The sequence below is a fragment of the Aegilops tauschii genome, chromosome 4 (genome assembly GCF_002575655.3).
Source record: "Aegilops tauschii subsp. strangulata cultivar AL8/78 chromosome 4, Aet v6.0, whole genome shotgun sequence".
Classification (NCBI taxonomy): domain Eukaryota; kingdom Viridiplantae; phylum Streptophyta; class Magnoliopsida; order Poales; family Poaceae; genus Aegilops; species Aegilops tauschii.
Window position 1 is genome coordinate 481,867,627 of NC_053038.3, and position 18,801 is coordinate 481,886,427.

Here is an 18,801-nt window from a genome sequence, read left to right on the forward strand (position 1 = left end):
TTTCCAGATGGCTGCCGCCGGCTGAAACTTGATACCTCCTTCACACATCATCTTGTAAGCGGAAGAGGCTGTGTAGATGCCTGACTCGTTCCAAGCCCAGCACGGCACGTCCTCCGAACCGTGGTGGACATGGATGTTCACCAGCGCCTCCCATAGCCTTATGAACTGCGCCAAGTCCTCGGTGTTCATGTCCCCCACAATATCATTCATCCAAGTATGGAGAGACAGCCCGTCCTTCGCCGTTCGCCTGTTGATCGTCCGAGTTTTGACCTTGGGCAGTAAGCTGGGCGCCAGCTCCTTCACTCTCGCCCCTCCAATCCATCTATCCTTCCAAAAGAGTATCTTCGCGCCATCTCCCATGCGCCATTGTACCAAGCTCAGGAACGTCGTTGACGCCTCCTTGTCAACAATCTCATGCAGACCCTGCCATGGTTTATCGTTATCCGTTCGCTTCAACCATTCCCAACGCAGACGGAGGGCAATCCCTTGTTTATGTAGGTTAATGACTCCCAATCCACCAAGGTTTTTTGGCCTGCAAACGCGCTGCCATGCTACCACGCACTTCCCTCCTACTACCTCATTCGTGCCTGCCCAGAAAAAAGCTCTGCATCCTTTATCGATCCTGTCCAGTGCCCATTTGGGGGCATCCGCTATGATCAAATGATGCGTGGGTCTCGCCCTCATTACTTGATTCACCAAGATGAGCCTGCCCGGTCTGGTCACCAGCCCTCTCTGTCAGCCTGGGAGGATTTTGAGCGCTGCATCAACGACGGGTTGCCAATCTGAACGAGTCAGCTGTCTAATGGCAAGCTGCAGCCCGAGGTATTTGCAAGGGAACTTTTCCATCTTCCAGGGCATGGTATTCCGAATAAGCTGTTCCTCCCGCTCCTCTCCTCTGATAAGAATGGCAGAGGATTTTGCGTAGTTCACCCGCAAGCCGGAAGCCTCGCCAAAGATCTGTAGCACCTCCTGAACAAAATGCATGTCAACTGCATTCGGTTTTGTGAAGAAGACAACGTCGTCCGCGTATAACGACAGCCTCTGTGTGGGATCACATCCATTAATCTTGCTAAGCAGTCGGTCTTCATTGGCCTTGATGATGATCGCAGTTAGCACATCCATGGCTATCACGAAGAGCAAAGGCGAGAGCGATTCTCCTTGTCGCAGCCCACATGCGTGCATGAACTTCTCCCCGGCCGAACCATTGACTACCACATGAGAACTGGCAGTGTGTAGTAGCGTCGCGACCCAAGAAAGCCAACGCTCAGAGAAACCTTTGGCTCTTAATACCTCGAACAAGAACGGCCAGGACAGCGAGTCGAAGGCTATTGATATATCCAGCTTGAGGAGCACCCCTTTGGCCTTCCTTTTGTGCAATCTTCGTACCATCTGTCTCACCAGGATGAAATTATCGTGTATGCTGCGCCCCTTGATGAAAGCCGATTGGTTAACGTTGACGAGCTCCGGCATTCGTTTGCATAGTCTAGTGGCCAACAACTTGGAAGCAATCTTCGGTATGCTGTGGACCAAACAGATTGGCCGAAAGTCTCTCACAGTGCATGCCTCTGGGCATTTGGGGATTAGTGTGATAAGAGCCTGATTGAGTCTCCCAAATCCTCTTCCATTGTCAATGAACAGTTTGTGGAGTGCTACCATGACATCCTCTTTGACAATCGGCCACGCTTTTTGGAAGAAGATGCCGATGAATCCATCCGGCCCCGGCGCTCTGTCTGATGGCATCTCTTTGATCACATTCCAAACTTCCTCTTCCTGGAATATCATATCCTGCTCCGAGAGGTCGAGACGATTGATGTTCAAGAATTCCAGGTCGAGTGTATGCTCTCGCGTTGATGCCTTCCCCAACAGGTCCTGGAACGCCAAGTAGAAGGCCTCCTCCTTGCCCTTTGGTCTGTCACCACCTGCCCGTCCACATGAATGCCAGTATGAAGTTCTTGGCCTTCCTCCCATTCGCAATCAGATGAAACAGCTTGATATTCGCATCTCCGTCCCGCAGGTACCTGATCCTCGATCGTTGTCTGGCGATCGTTCTTTCAAGAGACGCCAACCCCAACACCAACTGCTTGAGAGTGGATCTCAGCCATCTCTCTCCGTCCGATAGCCTCCTACAATCCTGCGCGCAATCGAACCTCAAAATGACCAAGTTGGCGCAAGCAATTGAACCTTAAAATGACCAAGTTGGCGCAAGCAAACGGATAGAGCATTACATTCCATACAATGAGAGCAAAATAACATGAATATGTCCTTGAGCCAAACGGAGAAAGTGATATCGCTCTCATTTGCGTTGAGGGATCAACTCATGTCGGGCTTTCACAGTGACCTTGTTGTCCTTCAAATTCTACTATAGATGCTACAGTTCCAACACCAAAATCCCTCTCCACTAGGCAGGAAAAGGAAAAGCATCCTAAAGGAACCCGAAATGAAAAAAAAACATTCATGTTTTTCTTTTGACGCGCCAATAAAACAGTACCACCTGGCACCACCTCTTGCGACAAGGCTGACATTTCCACCTCGCTTCGTCGACCTCGGGTCTCCCCTCCTCTTCATATCTCCTCTCTCCACCCCCACCCTCCCCGGGCATCAACACCGCCAAGAACACGAACGCCAACACGACGAGGATCGATCGACACGGCAACGCGAGGGCGCACGCCGATCGGTCGAGCTGATTACGATCGATTCGAGCTTCGGCCATGCGGAGGTCGGACTGGGAGGACCGGTGCCGGCGGCACCCGGAGCACCGGCTGTCCAAGGGCGTGTGCCCGAGCTGCCTCCGCGACCGCCTCGCCCGCCTCTCCGCCAACTCCTCGGCCACCACCACCCTGACGCGCGCCTCAAACTCGGCCAGCACCTCCCCCTACTCCTCCACCGACTCCCCTCCGCTCCACCGCGCCGCCCTCTCCGCCGACGCCACCTCCGTCCACGTCGTCGGCGCCGGGGCGGGCTCCTCCTTCGTCAACGTCTCCGCCTTCTCGCAGCCGCTCATGCCGACGGCCTCGAAGAAACCAGCAGAATCCAAGGGAAAGGAGGGCGAGGCGAAGAAGAAGAAGAAGAGCAGCAGCAAGAAGAAGATCGGGAGGTTCTTGTCGAGGCTGGTCGGGACGGAGAAGCGGCGGAAAACAGGGGAAGCAGGCGACGGCGGCGAGCTCTTCCATTCCAGCACCATGAAGGAGAAGTCGTCGACCAAGTGGGTTTTCTTTTGATCAGACCGGCCGGCACCGGCCACCAACCATACGAACAAACCATGCTTGGCCTTTCTCGGTTCTCGATCGATCGGGTATTGTTTTTCTTTATTTTCTCTGTTATTTTTTACAAGTACTCTTCTTGAGCTTGATTTGATATTTTTCTCAAGCGCCGTGTATATACACGAGATCAAGTAGCTGACCGTAAGGAGAAGCACACGTATATGGTGAAAAATTGCATATGGTTATTGATTTTTTTAGGACAGAGTGTATAGATGTAAATTAACGTGTATTTGTATCTACTACTCTATCTAGCTAGTTGTTACTATTGGTACTCGTTACTTGTTCTGATTGACGATGTATATGAGACAAAGATAACATACGGAGGAGATTGAACATACGGAGTATGCAAAATCAGGAGGAAGAGAAAGGAATGTTTGCATCGTATACACGCAGATGGTCACACAAACGCACTGATAGAGAGAATTAACTTCTTCTTCTATAATTGCTTCTCTGCTACTCCACTCTTGTTACTTTAGCTTTTTTGTCATGCTTGAATCATCTTTCCATTTTCTCGGCTGCTTTCCATCTTTTCGCCGGTGATCCATCGTTTCGACGTGAAGCTGGTTGTCTCGATCCGGACTTGTTTCCATCTTGGCCAAAGCCCGTCGGTCCGTCCTGCTTGGATGGGTAAGGCAGCTCCAGAACGCGACACGTACGCCCACATAACTGAACAGCCACCATGAAAAACAATACTCCCTTCAATCCATATTAATCGTCGTTGATTTAGTACAAAGTTGTGTTACCATTTCGAGCTGCATGTAAGCACAGTGGTCGAACGCTCGAAGTAGCTGAGCCTGAGGCCGAGCTCAGATCAAGGAACGGTACGTGGTTCATGCTCGGAAACCTGCCTGCACCCACGGCCACGACGAAAGCTACGAGGAATGTGCGTGCAGCCGTGTACGACCGGCGCAGAAGCAAGAGAAGGTCAGAGGAACCAAAAAACAAATGAGATTTTTAGCATTACCGAATACTAATCCTTCGCGGCAGGCGTCTAAAAAACGAACAGCTGGTAGAAAACTCCGTTGACCGTACCCTGCAGCTGTGCAGCAGACCAGATTAAATGGTTGCATCCGATTGGGCCAGATATATGGCCGGAATATGGATCCTCATTCCGAATCAAGATTAGAATATGTCTCCCCGAATCGTGCCGTCCACGGTCGATGGCGCGTGCACGGCGGCGGCCGGTGGAACCATGGTGACTGGTACACCCGCCCGCCTCCAACTGTGTGGAAGTTGCACCCCTGCCCTGACCGGTGGATGGGGACCTGGCAGCGACCCCGACGACTCCTCGCGCCGACGTGGAAATGGCAAATGAAGCCTTCGACCCAAGGACGGCCGGCCGGAGAAACTTGGTCAGGACATGGCGTGTGGGGGGAGAGATGAGGGGGCCGGTGCCGCGGGGCGAGAGCCGGAGCCGGAGCCGGAGGACGGTCGTCGTGTCGCCGTGCGGGAAGCGGGCGGTGGCCGTGCTCTGCTACTTCGACCTAGTTGATGGGCCAGGCCACAATGACGCAAATGCTAGTATACATCACTGGGCTGGCGAGATGCAGGGTGGGCTAGCCCATTTCATGTAGTTTTATCGGCTGCATTTTTTGTTATTAGTTCCCGTGTTTCCCTTGATTTTTTCAGGAACAGATTTTCTGCGTTAAGTATCTTCCTCGGTTTAGAAATAAATACACGACCATTTAACTAATATTTCTAACATAAATAAACACTTTTAAAGTTACACAAAAATGAAATCATACAAACATTTAAATAAAAATGAGCACATTCGAGAGCGCATGATTTTTTTTCTAAATATGTCAACTCTAATTTCATGAACATTTTTAGAAAACAAGGAACACTTTGTAAAATTAGAAGTACATATTTTGAAGATGTCTGAATACTTTTTAAAATTTCACGAAAATTGTGCATACACTTTTAAAATTTACACATCATGATGTATATTTTCTTTATTAAACCAATTTCGAGATTATTAGAAAGTACTCACTTTGTAAACTAATATAAGATTTTCTAGACCACTAAAGTGGTGTAGATTGGTGATTTGAAAGATCTTATATTAGTTTAAAGCGGGAGTATATAAATTATGTGATTTAAAGAAAATACAAAAAAATGTTGGACCTGTTTTGAAAATGCGCAAACACTTTTTAAATTTTCGTGAAGAACTTAAAAATGCACAAGCATTTCTTAAAATTACCAGACATAATATATATTTTATTTATTAAACCAATTTGCAAAATTATTATAAAGTATTTAAATTATGAGATTTAACATAAAAAATGTTGGACCTGTTAACGGGTCGCACTAGTAAGTGGCCCGTTACTCTTCCGTTCGCGTAGCTTGGTGCTCCCGCTCACACAAAGCACCATATAGCAGCACCAATAATGGAAAGCAACACGAAAAATAACAAGACATGAAGTTTCTTCTCACGAGCTCAAATGCTCCCCCAAGAACAGTTAAATAAAAAATCAGATTTTTTTTCAAACAAACATTGTTGAATTGTCTACATAAAGTCTTATGAAATTTTGCACATATGTAGAGAATTCATCCATGTTTGTTGCCAAGAAAATTTAATTTTTATTTGCTTTGCTATTTTCTTTGATTTTACATTTCATAGCAGGTGCATTTGAGCTTGCGAGCAGAATAGCACTTTCGACAATAATATCAACTTTTTCGAGATGTGAGGCCATATTATCAGTTTGGCCATTTGCACTAGAAGAGGCAAGAGGTCCGAAATAAGTTGCAGTTGCTTATTTGATTAGAAGTTAGAACAATTTTTTAACATGCGCCGGGACTCGAACGTCTTCTTAGCAAAAAGTTTACAACATTGTAAGAAGAACCTAGGGAGAAAGCAAAATAACAAGCATGCCCTTCCTTTTGAATAAAAGGGTCCACCTATAACAACAAGACCGTAATTGGGTTCCTGCATAGATAGCGACCTCATTGGAGACGCTTTGGCCACCATCTTTGGTGCAATCAATGCTGGCAACAAGCAAGGGAAGAAGGGCCTATGTGTGGAGGTTGAACAAGGCGAATCGAAACAGATTCTCCCTTTGATCATCAGCTTCCCGAGCTGACGCTAATGTAGTGGCCAGACGATGACAATGGTACCTCATGCCATCTTCAACATCTCGAGAACGCCAGATGTGGTCAAGTGTTATGTAGATATGTCCCCGTCTCCCATTCTATTTCCATGATGACCAACGAGGATAGGATGGACAACCACACCAGCCCACTCTTGCCAACCGTTGAACTCACTACATGAGCTTCCATCGAATCAACCGTTAGGTACGCGACTTGCAGGCGTGACTTGCGAGTGCTAGGGAACAACTTGACACGTCATCAAGTCAATCGCCCTAAGGCAATCCTAGACCTAGATCTAATCATACACCTACTCAGAGCGACAGCCCGAATGCCTCTCACATCCCTACTCCTTCCGGTGAGACCACGGGAGGAGAAGGGAGAGGAGCCAGGGAAGCAATGGTGACTCTCAGGAGGGAGGAGGGGGGAAGGTGCCTACAAGCTAGACCCATTGTTGCTCGAAGTTTTGTTATTCTTTGAAAAAAATCAAGTAAATTTTATTAGAAATTAAAATGATACGAATATTGGCGAAATCCATAACAGTTGTGGCCAATGTCCTATTGGGACAAAATATATCTAAATTACCAACCTATTTGTGTCATCACCCACCTACTGACCTAACCCTAGCATGAATTGAGGCCCCAACGCAATCACACCAATGTATGAAAGAACACTTTAATGTCAACATAGCCTGGAACTCGAGAATGCATGGTTAGTCACCAAAGCGAAGCGTGTGCCGCACCTGCCACGAGATGTTGCACCCCTAAGTGAGGCGACTCATTGTCTCAAGGGCATTACCGTGGAGGGGGCAAGCATGCTACAAGACCACCCCTTCACGGATAGCCTATCGGCCGCGAGGAGCCGCGCCGTACCTAATGCAACGTACAAACCCAGATAAACTTTTCGCCCATGCCATCGGAATAGTCATGTCCTTGGTATGTGAGAGTGATCCCTGAAATTGAATCATTTAGGTTAATTTTGGAAAGTAGGTCCGGCACTCAGTAACATGAGTATTGTACTCATTAAGCACACACCCATCTTATTTTCGGCCTATGTGGTCAATTATTTGGTTGACCTTAGCGCGGCTTCACGCATATGTTGTTGGGACTTGGGGAGGGCTTCATCGGTTGTCGTCGATGATGAAATCGGAGTCGGTTGCTTGTAGAGGAGTGATGACGATAACCTTAGCCTTTTTTTTATCTTGTGGGGTTGTGTGCGAAGTATTTGTTGTAAGATAGGTTGGTCGAGAGTATGCCTTAGAGAATTTTATGTTCCATGCTATCTAGCGTGGGCATCTGTGAATGAGACAGGGTACAACTTTTGCCTCCGTTACAAACAAAAAGACTCACCTCGGGCTTGACATGTCACGCGCCGGCGCTGTAAAATAGCATTTCCAAGCAGTATTCAGGTGATCACGTATACACACTTAGTCACTTACAAGAGCAATTTTTATCACTAGGCAACGAAATATCCCGCCCACCGGAACAAAGACGCCAATTAGCCAACAAAAAACTACCAATACCAAGGACATTATACAACATATACACGGCAGACCGATCCCACTGCCAGCATCACAAAGTTGCTATTTGTTGTTGAAACTCTTCCACCGGAACAAGCTGCCGACCTTGCGCATGACCACGCGCCGCCGGCCAGGCATCGTCGGCATCCTGGTGAAGACGCCCATCTCGGCCTTGGGCTCCTCGACCGTCCCGAAGATGTCGTACACCGACCCCTCGAAGCTCTCCGACATCTGCCGCGGCAGCGTGAACCCGTCCGGCGGCGGCTTCATCCTCGCGTCCGACAGCCGGCTCTCGCCCTCGGGCGGCGGCTGATCCGTCGGCGTCCGCGGCGACGGCGACGACGGGTCGACCTCCAGGTCGAACGACCTGCCCGCTCCCGCCGCCGCGGACGGGGTGGGGGTGGGGCTCACGGCCACCAGCAGGCTCTGCAGCTCCTTGACGCTGTCGCGCGCCGCGGCCTCGCTGACCCGGAGGCACTCCAGCTCCTCCTTGCTGCTCTTGACGGCGGTGTCCTTGCTCCCGATCATCTCCTTGAGCGCCGCGTTCTCGCTCCTCGCCTCCTCCAGCGCCTCCTTGACGAACTTGGTGTCCTTGACGGCCTGCTTCAGGATGTCCCGCAGCTTGGCCACCTCGTGCCGCCCGGACCGCTGCGACTCGAGCAGCCGCGCGTTCTCGCGCCGGGACGCGGCCAGCTCCGCCTCCGAGGACTTCATGCACGCCGTGAACCCGGCCTCCTTGCCCCGGAACGTGGCGAACGCCTCCTCGGCGTCGGAGCGGAGCCGGGCCACCTCGTCGGACAGCGCGCGGACCTTGTCGTCCTTGCGCTTCAGGGACACGTGCAGCCGGTCGGACTCGAGCCGCGCCGTCTCCGACTCGTGCTGCGCGCGCGCCAGCTGCTGCCGCGTGGTGTGCAGCTCCGCGTTCACCTCCTTGAGCGCCAGCACCAGCTCCTCCATGGCCCGCTTGTTCTTCTCCTCCGCCGCCAGCGCCACCCGCAGCTCGCCGCTGACCCGCTGCAGCTCGCGGTCGTAGCGGCCCCTCGGCTTGGCGGCGGCGACGGCGACGGCGCTGGCCTCGAGCCGCTGCACCGTGTCCCTTAGCGACGCGACGTCGATCCTGGCCTCCTCGAGCGCCATCTTGGTGATCTCCAGCTGCTTGGTCTGCAGCGACAGCGACTCGAGCATCCGGGACTCGGACTCCCGCGACGCGTCCAGCCGCGCCTCCAGCGTCTCGATGGTGGTGCGGTCGTTGGCCGAGTCCAGCGCCTTCCACTCCGTCACCTCCAGCACGCGGTGGGCGCGGTCGCGCTCCTCCCGCACCTTGCGCAGCTCGCCGCGGAGCTCGGTGACCTGCTGCTCCATGTCCGGCCGGACCGCCTGCATCCGTCTGTTGAAATGCTGCACGGCGATCGGGGCAAGAACGCTCAGGCCATAACGGTGCCGCGGTTGGCAATGCGCTAAAATTTTAGGCATGTGGGGGAAGAAGAGGATAAAAGAGGGAGGCGCATTGCGCGTGCGCTCGAAGTGGTTGGTAAATATGTGGCTGGGAACCGGGTGCCTAAATTTGGGCGTGATGACAAGTTGAGACGGTTGTTAGCTTTGGTTTAGGAACATGTGAAAGTTCTGGTTTTTCATCAAGAAAAGATCACGCCCGAGACTTCTCTGAATCACTCAAGAAACAAGTCAACGTATATTGCACTAACGGAGACAGACAGATAACTGTTGCAGTTCACACAACTGGTGATAGTGTACTGATGAACAATGAAGTTTAACACGGATGGATGGAGTTACATCGGCACATTAAGTCAACACATGCACGGCACAAAGAGGACTTCTACACGCGGCAGCAATGAAACCCAATTATTTTGTACTGGAACGAGCAGCAAACTCCACCAAACTGCCTCAGATTCATGCAACATTGTCACTTGTCCATCCATATGGTGCACCTGAGGCTCTTCCCCTGCAGCAGTAGGTCGAACGCCGTGTTGATGTCCTTGAGGCCAACCTCGTGGGTTATGAACTTATCCAGCTCCAGCTCCTACAAAACAAAACACATGGAAAAATTCTCTGAATCAGAAGCTCTCGAACATCGACAGTGCCACGCATGGTCAGTCTGATGAGTGTCACCTTGTTCAGGTACTTGTCGGCGAGGATCGGAATGTCCTGCTTGGGCTTCACGCCTCCGAAGAGCGATCCCATTACGCATTTCCCGTGAAGGATCTCCAGCGAAGATATGGTGAGAGGGGCGCCGTGCATCTCCACCCCGAGGATGATCGTCTTGCCCCATCCCTGCGTCGGCAAAGCCATGTCAGGAAGTGAAAGTCATCTTTGCATGACAGATGGACGAGTGTGTGTGCACATACCGCCCGGGAGCTCTGGAAGGCGTCGTTCATCAGCGCCGCCAGCCCGATGCACTCGAAGCAGTAGTCGGCGCCGCCGTCGGTCATCTCGATGATCACCTGTTTATATCATGGAAAAACGAGGTGTCTAAGTGCACGGTTTCGACACAAACATTGACCTGATCACGAGGCCACTGGCGAAACAGCATGGACAGGTGCTCACCTGGCTCACAGTTTTCTCCCCAAGTTCTTTTGGATTGATGAAATGTGTCACGCCAAACTTCTTTCCTGAAATTGGAACGTGTCAGACAACAGAACGACTTAAGTATTCAGTGCAGTTTTCAGAGCAATTTCATGGCGTAAAGCGGAAGAAGGCCTTGCCGAGCTCTTCTTTATCGGGGTTCAAGTCCACGCCGATGATCTTCGACGCCCCGCATATCCTGGCGCCTTCAGCCACCTGACCGCGAAACGTTGGTCAGTTAGTTTCTGCAATGGACTGCGATGGCTAACCATGACAATAGTAGGAATCATATTACCGCCAATCCGACGGCGCCGAGGCCGAAGATAGCGACTGAAGATCCAGGCTCGACCTTGGCCAGCTTCCATGCCGCTCCGACGCCTGATCCCAAACATTTTAGTACGTACTGTATACTGATCACAAACAGTGGGTGTAGTGGACTGACCGGTGGTGGCGCCGCAGCTGAGGAGGCAGGCGGTGGCCGGCGGCACGGCGGGGTCGACCTTGACGACCTGGGTCACGTCCACCACGGTGTACTCGCTGAAGCTGGACACGCCGAACAGGTGGTGGATGGGGTTCCCGTCGCCGTCGCGGAAGCGGGTGGTGTCGTCGCGCGGCATCCCCGGCCGCACCGCGAACCGGTACTTGGAGCACACGTTGCTCCGCGACGACCTGCAGTCCGCGCACTCGCTGCACTGCGCCAGGAACGTCGGCACCACCGCGTCCCCCGCCGCGAAGCCCTCCACGTGCTCGCCGGTGCTCTCCACCACCCTGCAGTCACGGATCGACGGTCACCAGAAACACAAATTTGCGTGACTTCACATCTGGCCGAAGAATAGAGAAACTGTCAAAAGTTTCAGACGGCCCAGCAAAATGTGTGAAAAAAATCCGAGAATACTCAGGTAAAGATTGATTGAATTATCCAAAAAATAAATCAGTTTTTTGGGCCGAGCTCATTTGCAGGCTCCAGCCTACCATAGTCAATGACATGGGGGGGCATTTATCATATTTCACTTTAACCTACTATCCCAATCATTAGAACAATCCCTAGAGTTGTGTCTTGTTAGAATTTCATCTGTACTTGCTTGTTTTTATTTTTATTTTTGCGAAAAATCTGTACTTGCTTATAACAGTTACTGATAGATAATGCATATGTCTTTTCATATTATTTTTTTAAAAGAAAACGGAATAATAGACTTCAATTTGTTTTTGAATAGCCAGATAATGTGATAATAATATTGTTTTCTAAATACCAGAATAACATGCTAATACCAGATAATGTGATAATATTCAAACATATGCGACTTGTCGGGTCTCTATCAAAACCATGCCCATGCAGACAGGAAACCACCTCAAACGGTCTGAAGGACTAAACTACCTGGTTTTGAAAGTTGAGATACTACGGCTTCATGGGTTGAAGTTGGGGGATAAATTATTTCAATAAAGATGAGGGATGAAAAGTATGATTTTCCCTTCATCTATCGGTTGCATAGCGAAGGTCCATTACAACTATGATGGCAAAGCCGTACAAGGGGGTGTACTGTGTCCATCGTGAGACTTAGTACTACACAGAAAAATTGATAAAAAGCCAACAGTTACTTCAGGGAATTTTCTGTTTTTTCAAATTTAAGTTCACCCGCTTTTCTAATTTTGTTTTCAAGTCATAGTAAGAGCTGGCCATAAAAAAGATCACAATATTTCTACTAAAGTTTTCCCCCCGGCCTCTGCATCAAGTGATGCATTACGTGTTCTATACGTATACGACAAAAAACTTACTAAAGTTTACCCCGGCCTCTGCATCAAATTTACTAAAGTTCGCCCACTTTTCTAAAGTTTCCTTCACCATTACTGAAGACTTAGAATAGTTGTTTTTTTTCTAAGTCTTTATAAGGACCCACTTGATATTTCTTGGTCGAGGTGCATTTTCCCATTAATTAGTTTGTTGACAATTAGATGACATGCACACGTTTTTACAGAGACAGAAGATATTCAGTACACTGGAAGCAGCAACTTTCTACTCTGTTCCTATCAAACAGTGCCGGGCAATGTACATCCCTAGAAAAAGGAGGGTCGTGAGAGGTGTGTACACATGCCGATTTGGGTCGAAACCCATGATGTGCCGTGCAGGCTTGACTTGCAAGATCAACGCCGGAGACGAACGCGCGGAATTTTCAAAGAGAGTGCGCGCGGGGTACTACAATTCTACGGACGGACAGACAGGGATGGGAAACGGAGCACTCACCCGAACGCTTCGTGGCCAAATATCCTCGGGAAGACGCCGGGGAAGTCCTGCAAACGCACGGGCAGCAGCAGACACGCGTCATAAATGGCGTTCACACGTGTGGGGCGAGTACCGCGCGCGCGTGCATGGGCTGTCCTCCTGGGCGGCGCGTGAGCCGCTGTGCTGTGGAGCAGCAAAGGCGCACAGCAATGGCGGACGCGCGCTCACGGTGGAGCGGAGATGGTGGATGGACGGAGGGCGTACCTTCATGCGCCAGAAGGTGACGTCGCTGTGGCAGAGCGAGGTGCAGACGATCTTGATGCGGAGCTCGTGGGCCTTGGGCGGGTCCACGACCACCTCCTCCACGGCGAGCGGCTCGCCGGCGGCCCTGCACACGGCCGCTGCTCGCCGCCATGGCAACACGGTTAGCCATACGCCCATGCATGGCGCGCGAGAAAAGACGGGGCACGGAGCAGAATCGCTAGCTACTGCGGACGTTTCATGCGGAAAAGCTCGGTGATTTTGATTTTGGCGGCGTACCTTTGCAGCGGATGGGCTTGGGGCACTTGTCCTCCATCGGCGTTGGCGGGAGAAGACGATGTTGCTGATGGGGTGTCTGGTTGGAGTGTTTGAAGGGAGCTCGGGAGGGAGGCCGGCAGGATAGCGCCTGTTTATATATGGACCTGCATTCTTCTCCAGTTTCATCTTCGAAAGCGCCACAAAGGCCCAGGGTATCTGCACCAGAACACCAGATGCCGATTATTTACCCTAGACCACACAAAAGTAGCAATAAACCGGATGAGAAAAATCATTCGGGGAGCAACACATATACTTCATGAAAGCGATGGAACGCGGCCTAGTACATAAGTACAGTGTTTTTCCTTTTCGGTGAAAAATAGAACTCGAGATGACTCTTGGGCGAGCGCGGTGACCCCCGCCGGGGCGCACAGCGGCTGTTGCATGCATGTACTGTGCACGCAGCCAAACGTTGGGGACCATGTAGATTTTTCTCTCCCTCGGGCTTCCCTCTCCAGTGAAGCGGGACCCATCATGTGACATCTGTCTTCTTATTTCTTGTGTGGAATTTGAAATTTCTGAAAATCTGTATTGTTCTAGAAGTACTCCCTTCGTCTAAGTGTGTAAGTCACCTTACGAAAACCAAATAATCCCAAAACACTTAGGCACGGTACATTAACTCCCTTCTCGTTTCTTGTTTCGTGAGATATTAACCAATAAAAGATGTGGGCTGTTCATGCTTTCAATGACTTGAGACTACTCCACCTTGGAGTACCAAACATGACATGCAATGGTTAGTTCATTACATTCAATGCTATTAATTAGCAAAGAAACATTAAGTTCTCTCGTTTCCCCCTCCGCCTTGGTCCCGGTGCACAATCTAAAATGACTTATACACCTAGACGGAGGGAGTATGAAATCTATAACAGCAGCATCTACATCCGACTCCCCAAATTAACCAGACGGACGCAAGATCAATGACGAGGTGCAGTTAGACTGTGCAGTACTCCCTCCGTCTAGGTGTGTAAGTCACCTTACGAAAACCAAATAATCCTAAAACACTTAGGCACGGTACATTAACTCCCTCCTCATTTTCTTGTTTTGTGACATATCAACCAATAAGAGATGTGGGCCGTGCATGCTTTCAATGACTTGAGACTACCAAACATGACATGCAGTGGTTAGTTCATTGCATGCAATACTATTAATTAGCAAAAAGACAGTTTTCTCGTTTTCCTCTCCGCCTTGCTCACGGTGCACAACATAAGATGATTTACACACCTAGACGGAGGGAGTACGATGGATGAATGAATAAATGCCTAAAAGGGTCGTACTCCAATTTTTTTTAATAAGACAGACGCAAGACCATTGACTGGACGGGAGAGACATACTCATATTGGCCTCATATATTGGATGAGTATGAGGAGTGTCCGGGCGTGTCTAGTCAGTGGTTCTGAGTCACATAGGATTTGGCCCATCACGAAGCATCTTTTTTTACTTTCTGTATTATTATTAGCAAGATGCTCGTGCGTTGCACGGAATATCAAGATGCATTTGTATGAGTAGTTTGTCTTGTAGGAGAAAAGGATGAACGAGGGAAGGCTTTATTTGCAAATGTGCAGAGGGGTGTGGGTATCTTTTTGGAAAATTGCCATAGTTTCTTTTCCTATCCGTTAGATATAAATCGGGCAGGCACACCATCATCACCAACTCTATTTTTTGTGAGAGTAGAGATTTTTCTTTCTTTCTCTCCTTCTCCATCAATCACATGCATGTGACTAGATGTATAGAAAAAAAGTGAAGGACGTGGTTGCGTGGATGCACAAATAGGGAGTCAAAACAAATACGCCCGGATACTAATCGGGCGCGTCTGTGGACGTTTAAGGGGCCAAATTTGCTCAGTCTGGCTTTAGATGCCCTTACTCTCTCCCCTCCCGATTTAGGGGCGTATCTTTTTTTTTATAAGTTTATTTTTATCTTGCCAATCATTATTTGTTCAGATTTTGAGGTGCATTAAATCGCTACATCGAGGTATTAAGAGAAAAACAAGCGCACTATTAAGTACTTTCCCAAACTGTGAAGATTATTTTACCACTCACCATCTGTCTAGGTTGGGAATTTGTTTGAATACTAGAACAAAGGAAGTAGAATTCATGATTTTCTGACAGTTTCGAAAATCTCCTAAGTTTTAAATTTTGAAAGCTGCAAATTTCAAAATTTGAAAGCTTTAGAGTGCAAAACTTCGGCCTAGAATTTACGAAGCCGATAATGTATTTTAGGGAATTTACCAAAAAATGAGGCTTTGACATGTAGTATACTTTCGCGACCAAATAACAACCCTAAGGGCAACTCCGATGCGGACCACCAAATGGACGACACCAAATGTCTGCACACATGTTTGGACGTGTCCGTGAACGGTGGGTGGGGCGCCGACCATCCAATTGGAGTCACCACATAAAATTGGACCAATTTTCATTGATTTTTGAAATTACTTTTACTTAGCCAAAGGACCTAAAAACAACTAAATCCAACTCTACCCCACCCATCGGAGGTGAGGTCGACAAGCTCCACATGGGATGGCTCAGCCTCGTTGTCCTTGGTGTCTGACGCGAATGAGGCAAAGTGACGATAGATACCTGTTTGGCATCATCGTGGTGCTGCTCTGACGCGTCGTCATCTTCCGCCGCCAGCCCTTCGAGGAGTCAGTTGGCTCCGCCTCGTTGACGCAGAGATGCTGACGCTCGTGGCGGATCACAGGGGCGCCATCCGGGACTCAACCATGACCTGATTGACCTGTGTAAGGGTGATGTAACTTAGTAATAAGTATTTCCCTTGGTTAGAGAACCAAGGTTTATAGAACCCGTAGGAGTCTCCTAGCAAAACAAAGTGAATGGTGTGTGCACATAAAACACAAACAAACTTGTCCCTAACCTGACAAGAGGGTTGGCAATCGCCTTGTCTTTCTAGTTAGAAGATTAAACTTCAAGTGATAGATATAGTTGGTAGCAAAGTAAAACGGTAAAAGCAAAAATAACAATTGTAACAAAGATTTCAATACATGAAGATAGACACAGGGGACCATAGGTTCACTAGTGGCATCACTCTCAAGCAAACACGTGTGGTGAACAATTACAGTTCGGCAACGATTAAATTGCAATATTTATATTTATGACTATAATCATTCATGGTATAATCTCATATAGAAGTTACATCCATGACAAGTAAACTGTTAATCCAACTTCATCTAGTACTAATACTTCACCCAAGATCGCTATCCAGCATGAATCTGAAACTATTAAGTTTCCAAGAAATAGAGCATGCAATATGCATGATGACATAAGTAGACAGCAAAACATCAATCAATATGATGAGTCACCGTCGTTGCATCCTTAGTCCTTAGGGAACTACTCACACATAGTCATGAAGATAGTAACGTCGATGAAAAAGCCTTCGATAATTGATTCCCCTCCGCCAGAGCACCGGAACAGACCTCCAGATTGGATCTCCACGGAACACAAGTTTACGACGGTGGAAAAATTCAGATAAACAAATCTCAGAGGGTTTCTGTATTTATAGGATTGTTGCCATCTGATGCATCCTGGAACCTTCGTGCCCGAAAAGATCATATTAAATCGGCAGGGTATTTTGACCTCCGTAGATATTGTTTTTTGTAAAAATAAAAAATATGTAGAAAACAATAACTGACACTGCGCACTAGATTAATACGTTTGTCCAAAAATAATAATATAAAATGCTATAAAGAAATTATACAATAATAATAATATAATAGCATGAAATAAAAAAATACATTTGAGATGTATGAGTCCGCCTCAATCATGGTCGCAACGGGAGCTTCGGACGCACGCTCCTCCAGCTAGTCCTCTTCCAGGAGCTGGAGATTGTATTGGTGCTCCACCAGCAAGTGCCTGAACACGGACACCGGCATCTGTTGGGGAACGTAGTAATAATTCAAAATTTTCCTACGTGTCACCAAGATCAATCTAGGAGATGCTAGCAACGAGAGAGAGGGAGTGCATCTTCATACCCTTGAAGGTCGCTAAGCGGAAGCGTTACAAGAACACGGTTGATGGAGTCATACTCGCGGCGAGTCAAATCGCGGAAGATCCGATCTAGCGCCGAACGGACGGCGCCTCCGCGTTCAACACACGTACAACCCGGGGACGTCTCCTCCTTCTTGATCCAGCAAGGGGAGAGGAGAAGTTGAGGGAGAACTCCGGCAGCACGACGGCGTGGTGGTGGAGCTTGTGGTATTCCTGCAGGGCTTCGCCAAGCTCTACGGACGAGAAGGAAGAGTTGGAGGAGGGAGGGGCTGCGCCAGGGAAGGGGTGCGGCTGCCCTCTCTCTCCCTCACTATATATAGGGGGAAGGGGGGTGGAGGAGGCGCCCTAGGGTTCCCTAGGGGAGGGGCGGCGGCCACAGGGGAAACCCTAGATGGGTTTGGGCGCCCCCACCCCTAGGAAACTTGCCCCCAAGCCGGGAGGGGTGGCTGCCCTAGGCGAGGCACCCCCACCTCTCCACGTTACGTGAGATGGGGTGGGAGGGGCGCACAGCCCCTTAGTGGGCTGATGTGCCCCCTCCCCTTGGCCCATAAGGCCCCCCAATGCTTGTCGGGGCCTCCGAAACACCTTTCGGTCACGCTGGTCGTCACCCGGTACTCCGAGAACAATTTCGGACTCCAATACCCTTCGTCCAATATATCGATCTTCACCTCCGGATCATTCCGGAGTTCCTCGTCACGTCTGGGATCTCATCCGGGACTCTGAACAACCTTCGGTAACCACATACTATTTCCCATAACAACTCTAGCGTCACCGAACCTTAAGTGTGTAGACCCTACGGGTTCGGGAACCATGCAGACATGACCGAGACACCTCTCCGGCCAATAACCAATAGCGGGGTCTGGATACCCATATTGGCTCCCACATGTTCCACGATGATCTCATCAGATGAACCACAATGTCGCGGATTCAATCAATCCCGTATACAATTCCCTTTGTCTATCGGTATGCTACTTGCCCGAGATTCGATCGTCGGTATCCCTATACCTTGTTCATTCTCGTTACCGGCAAATCTCTTTACTCGTTCCGTAACGCATGATCCCGTGGCTAACTCATTAGTCACATTGAGCTCATTATGATGATGCATTACTGAGTGGGCCTAGAGATACCTCTCCATCATACAGAGTGACAAATCCCAGTCTCAATTCGTGCGAACTTGTGACGCCTGGATATTTAAGCTACAGCAAAACCCTGCTAATGATGCCACATCACCACGATCACTGTTGCTAATCTCACATTACTTCATAACCGATCCAAATTCAAATTTGAAATAGGGGCCAACAACAAAAGTTTTGAAACATTAAAACTAAAATGTTCATCATGTGGCCAATAATCACTAACTAGTTTTGATGGTGGAACCAACCTTTTACAAAGTGTTTAAATGCCCTGAACTAATTAAAAACAGTGGCTAAAATAATAATTTAATTGCTTTTGAAAGTACAAAAATATTAAACTAAATAATTTTGGGTCCAAACTAGGTTTGGCAGTGGCCTATTTTGATAATACTAATTTAGGTGCTAACTTGGTATTTTAAAGAAACTAAACTAA

General features: G+C 49.0%; 3 protein-coding genes across 3 annotated transcripts; 1 reads left to right on the forward strand and 2 right to left on the reverse strand.

Moving 5' to 3' along the window:
* The first annotated feature begins 2,505 nt into the window (after window positions 1–2,505).
* Window positions 2,506–3,501, forward strand: LOC109769043 (uncharacterized). The gene has a single exon (XM_020327781.4). It carries the CDS (start codon window positions 2,709–2,711, stop codon window positions 3,216–3,218), a length of 510 nt encoding a protein of 169 aa, XP_020183370.1. The 5' UTR covers window positions 2,506–2,708; the 3' UTR covers window positions 3,219–3,501.
* Window positions 3,502–7,697: 4,196 nt separating this feature from the next.
* LOC109784310 (uncharacterized) lies at window positions 7,698–9,447 on the reverse strand. Its single transcript, XM_020342908.4, has one exon. The coding sequence runs from the start codon at window positions 9,331–9,333 to the stop codon at window positions 7,924–7,926; it is 1,410 nt and encodes a 469-aa protein (XP_020198497.1). The 5' UTR covers window positions 9,334–9,447; the 3' UTR covers window positions 7,698–7,923.
* A 76-nt stretch (window positions 9,448–9,523) lies between these two features.
* On the reverse strand, window positions 9,524–13,354 carry LOC109784312 (alcohol dehydrogenase-like 7). Its single transcript, XM_020342909.4, has 10 exons — window positions 13,199–13,354; window positions 12,923–13,059; window positions 12,680–12,726; window positions 10,883–11,208; window positions 10,736–10,818; window positions 10,581–10,656; window positions 10,423–10,487; window positions 10,224–10,319; window positions 9,988–10,149; window positions 9,524–9,898 (listed from the first exon to the last, which is right to left on the reverse strand). Exons 1-10 carry the CDS (start codon window positions 13,233–13,235, stop codon window positions 9,782–9,784), a joined length of 1,146 nt encoding a protein of 381 aa, XP_020198498.1. The 5' UTR covers window positions 13,236–13,354; the 3' UTR covers window positions 9,524–9,781.
* Between the last annotated feature and the right edge of the window lie 5,447 nt (window positions 13,355–18,801).

What these genes read in the sequence shown, in the direction of transcription:
- LOC109769043 (XM_020327781.4), top strand. Translation starts at nt 2,709, where the DNA reads ATGCGGAGGTCGGACTGGGAGGACCGGTGCCGGCGGCACCCGGAGCAC.
- LOC109784310 (XM_020342908.4), bottom strand. Translation starts at nt 9,333, where the DNA reads ATGCCTAAAATTTTAGCGCATTGCCAACCGCGGCACCGTTATGGCCTG.
- LOC109784312 (XM_020342909.4), bottom strand. Translation starts at nt 13,235, where the DNA reads ATGGAGGACAAGTGCCCCAAGCCCATCCGCTGCAAAG. An exon ending in TTTGGCCACGAAGCGTTCGG is followed by an intron (nt 11,209 to 12,679) that starts GTGAGTGCTCCG and finishes CCGTGACTGCAG; the next exon opens with GGTGGTGGAGAGCACCGGCG. An exon ending in CCTTCCAGAGCTCCCGGGCG is followed by an intron (nt 10,150 to 10,223) that starts GTATGTGCACAC and finishes TTGCCGACGCAG; the next exon opens with GGATGGGGCAAGACGATCAT.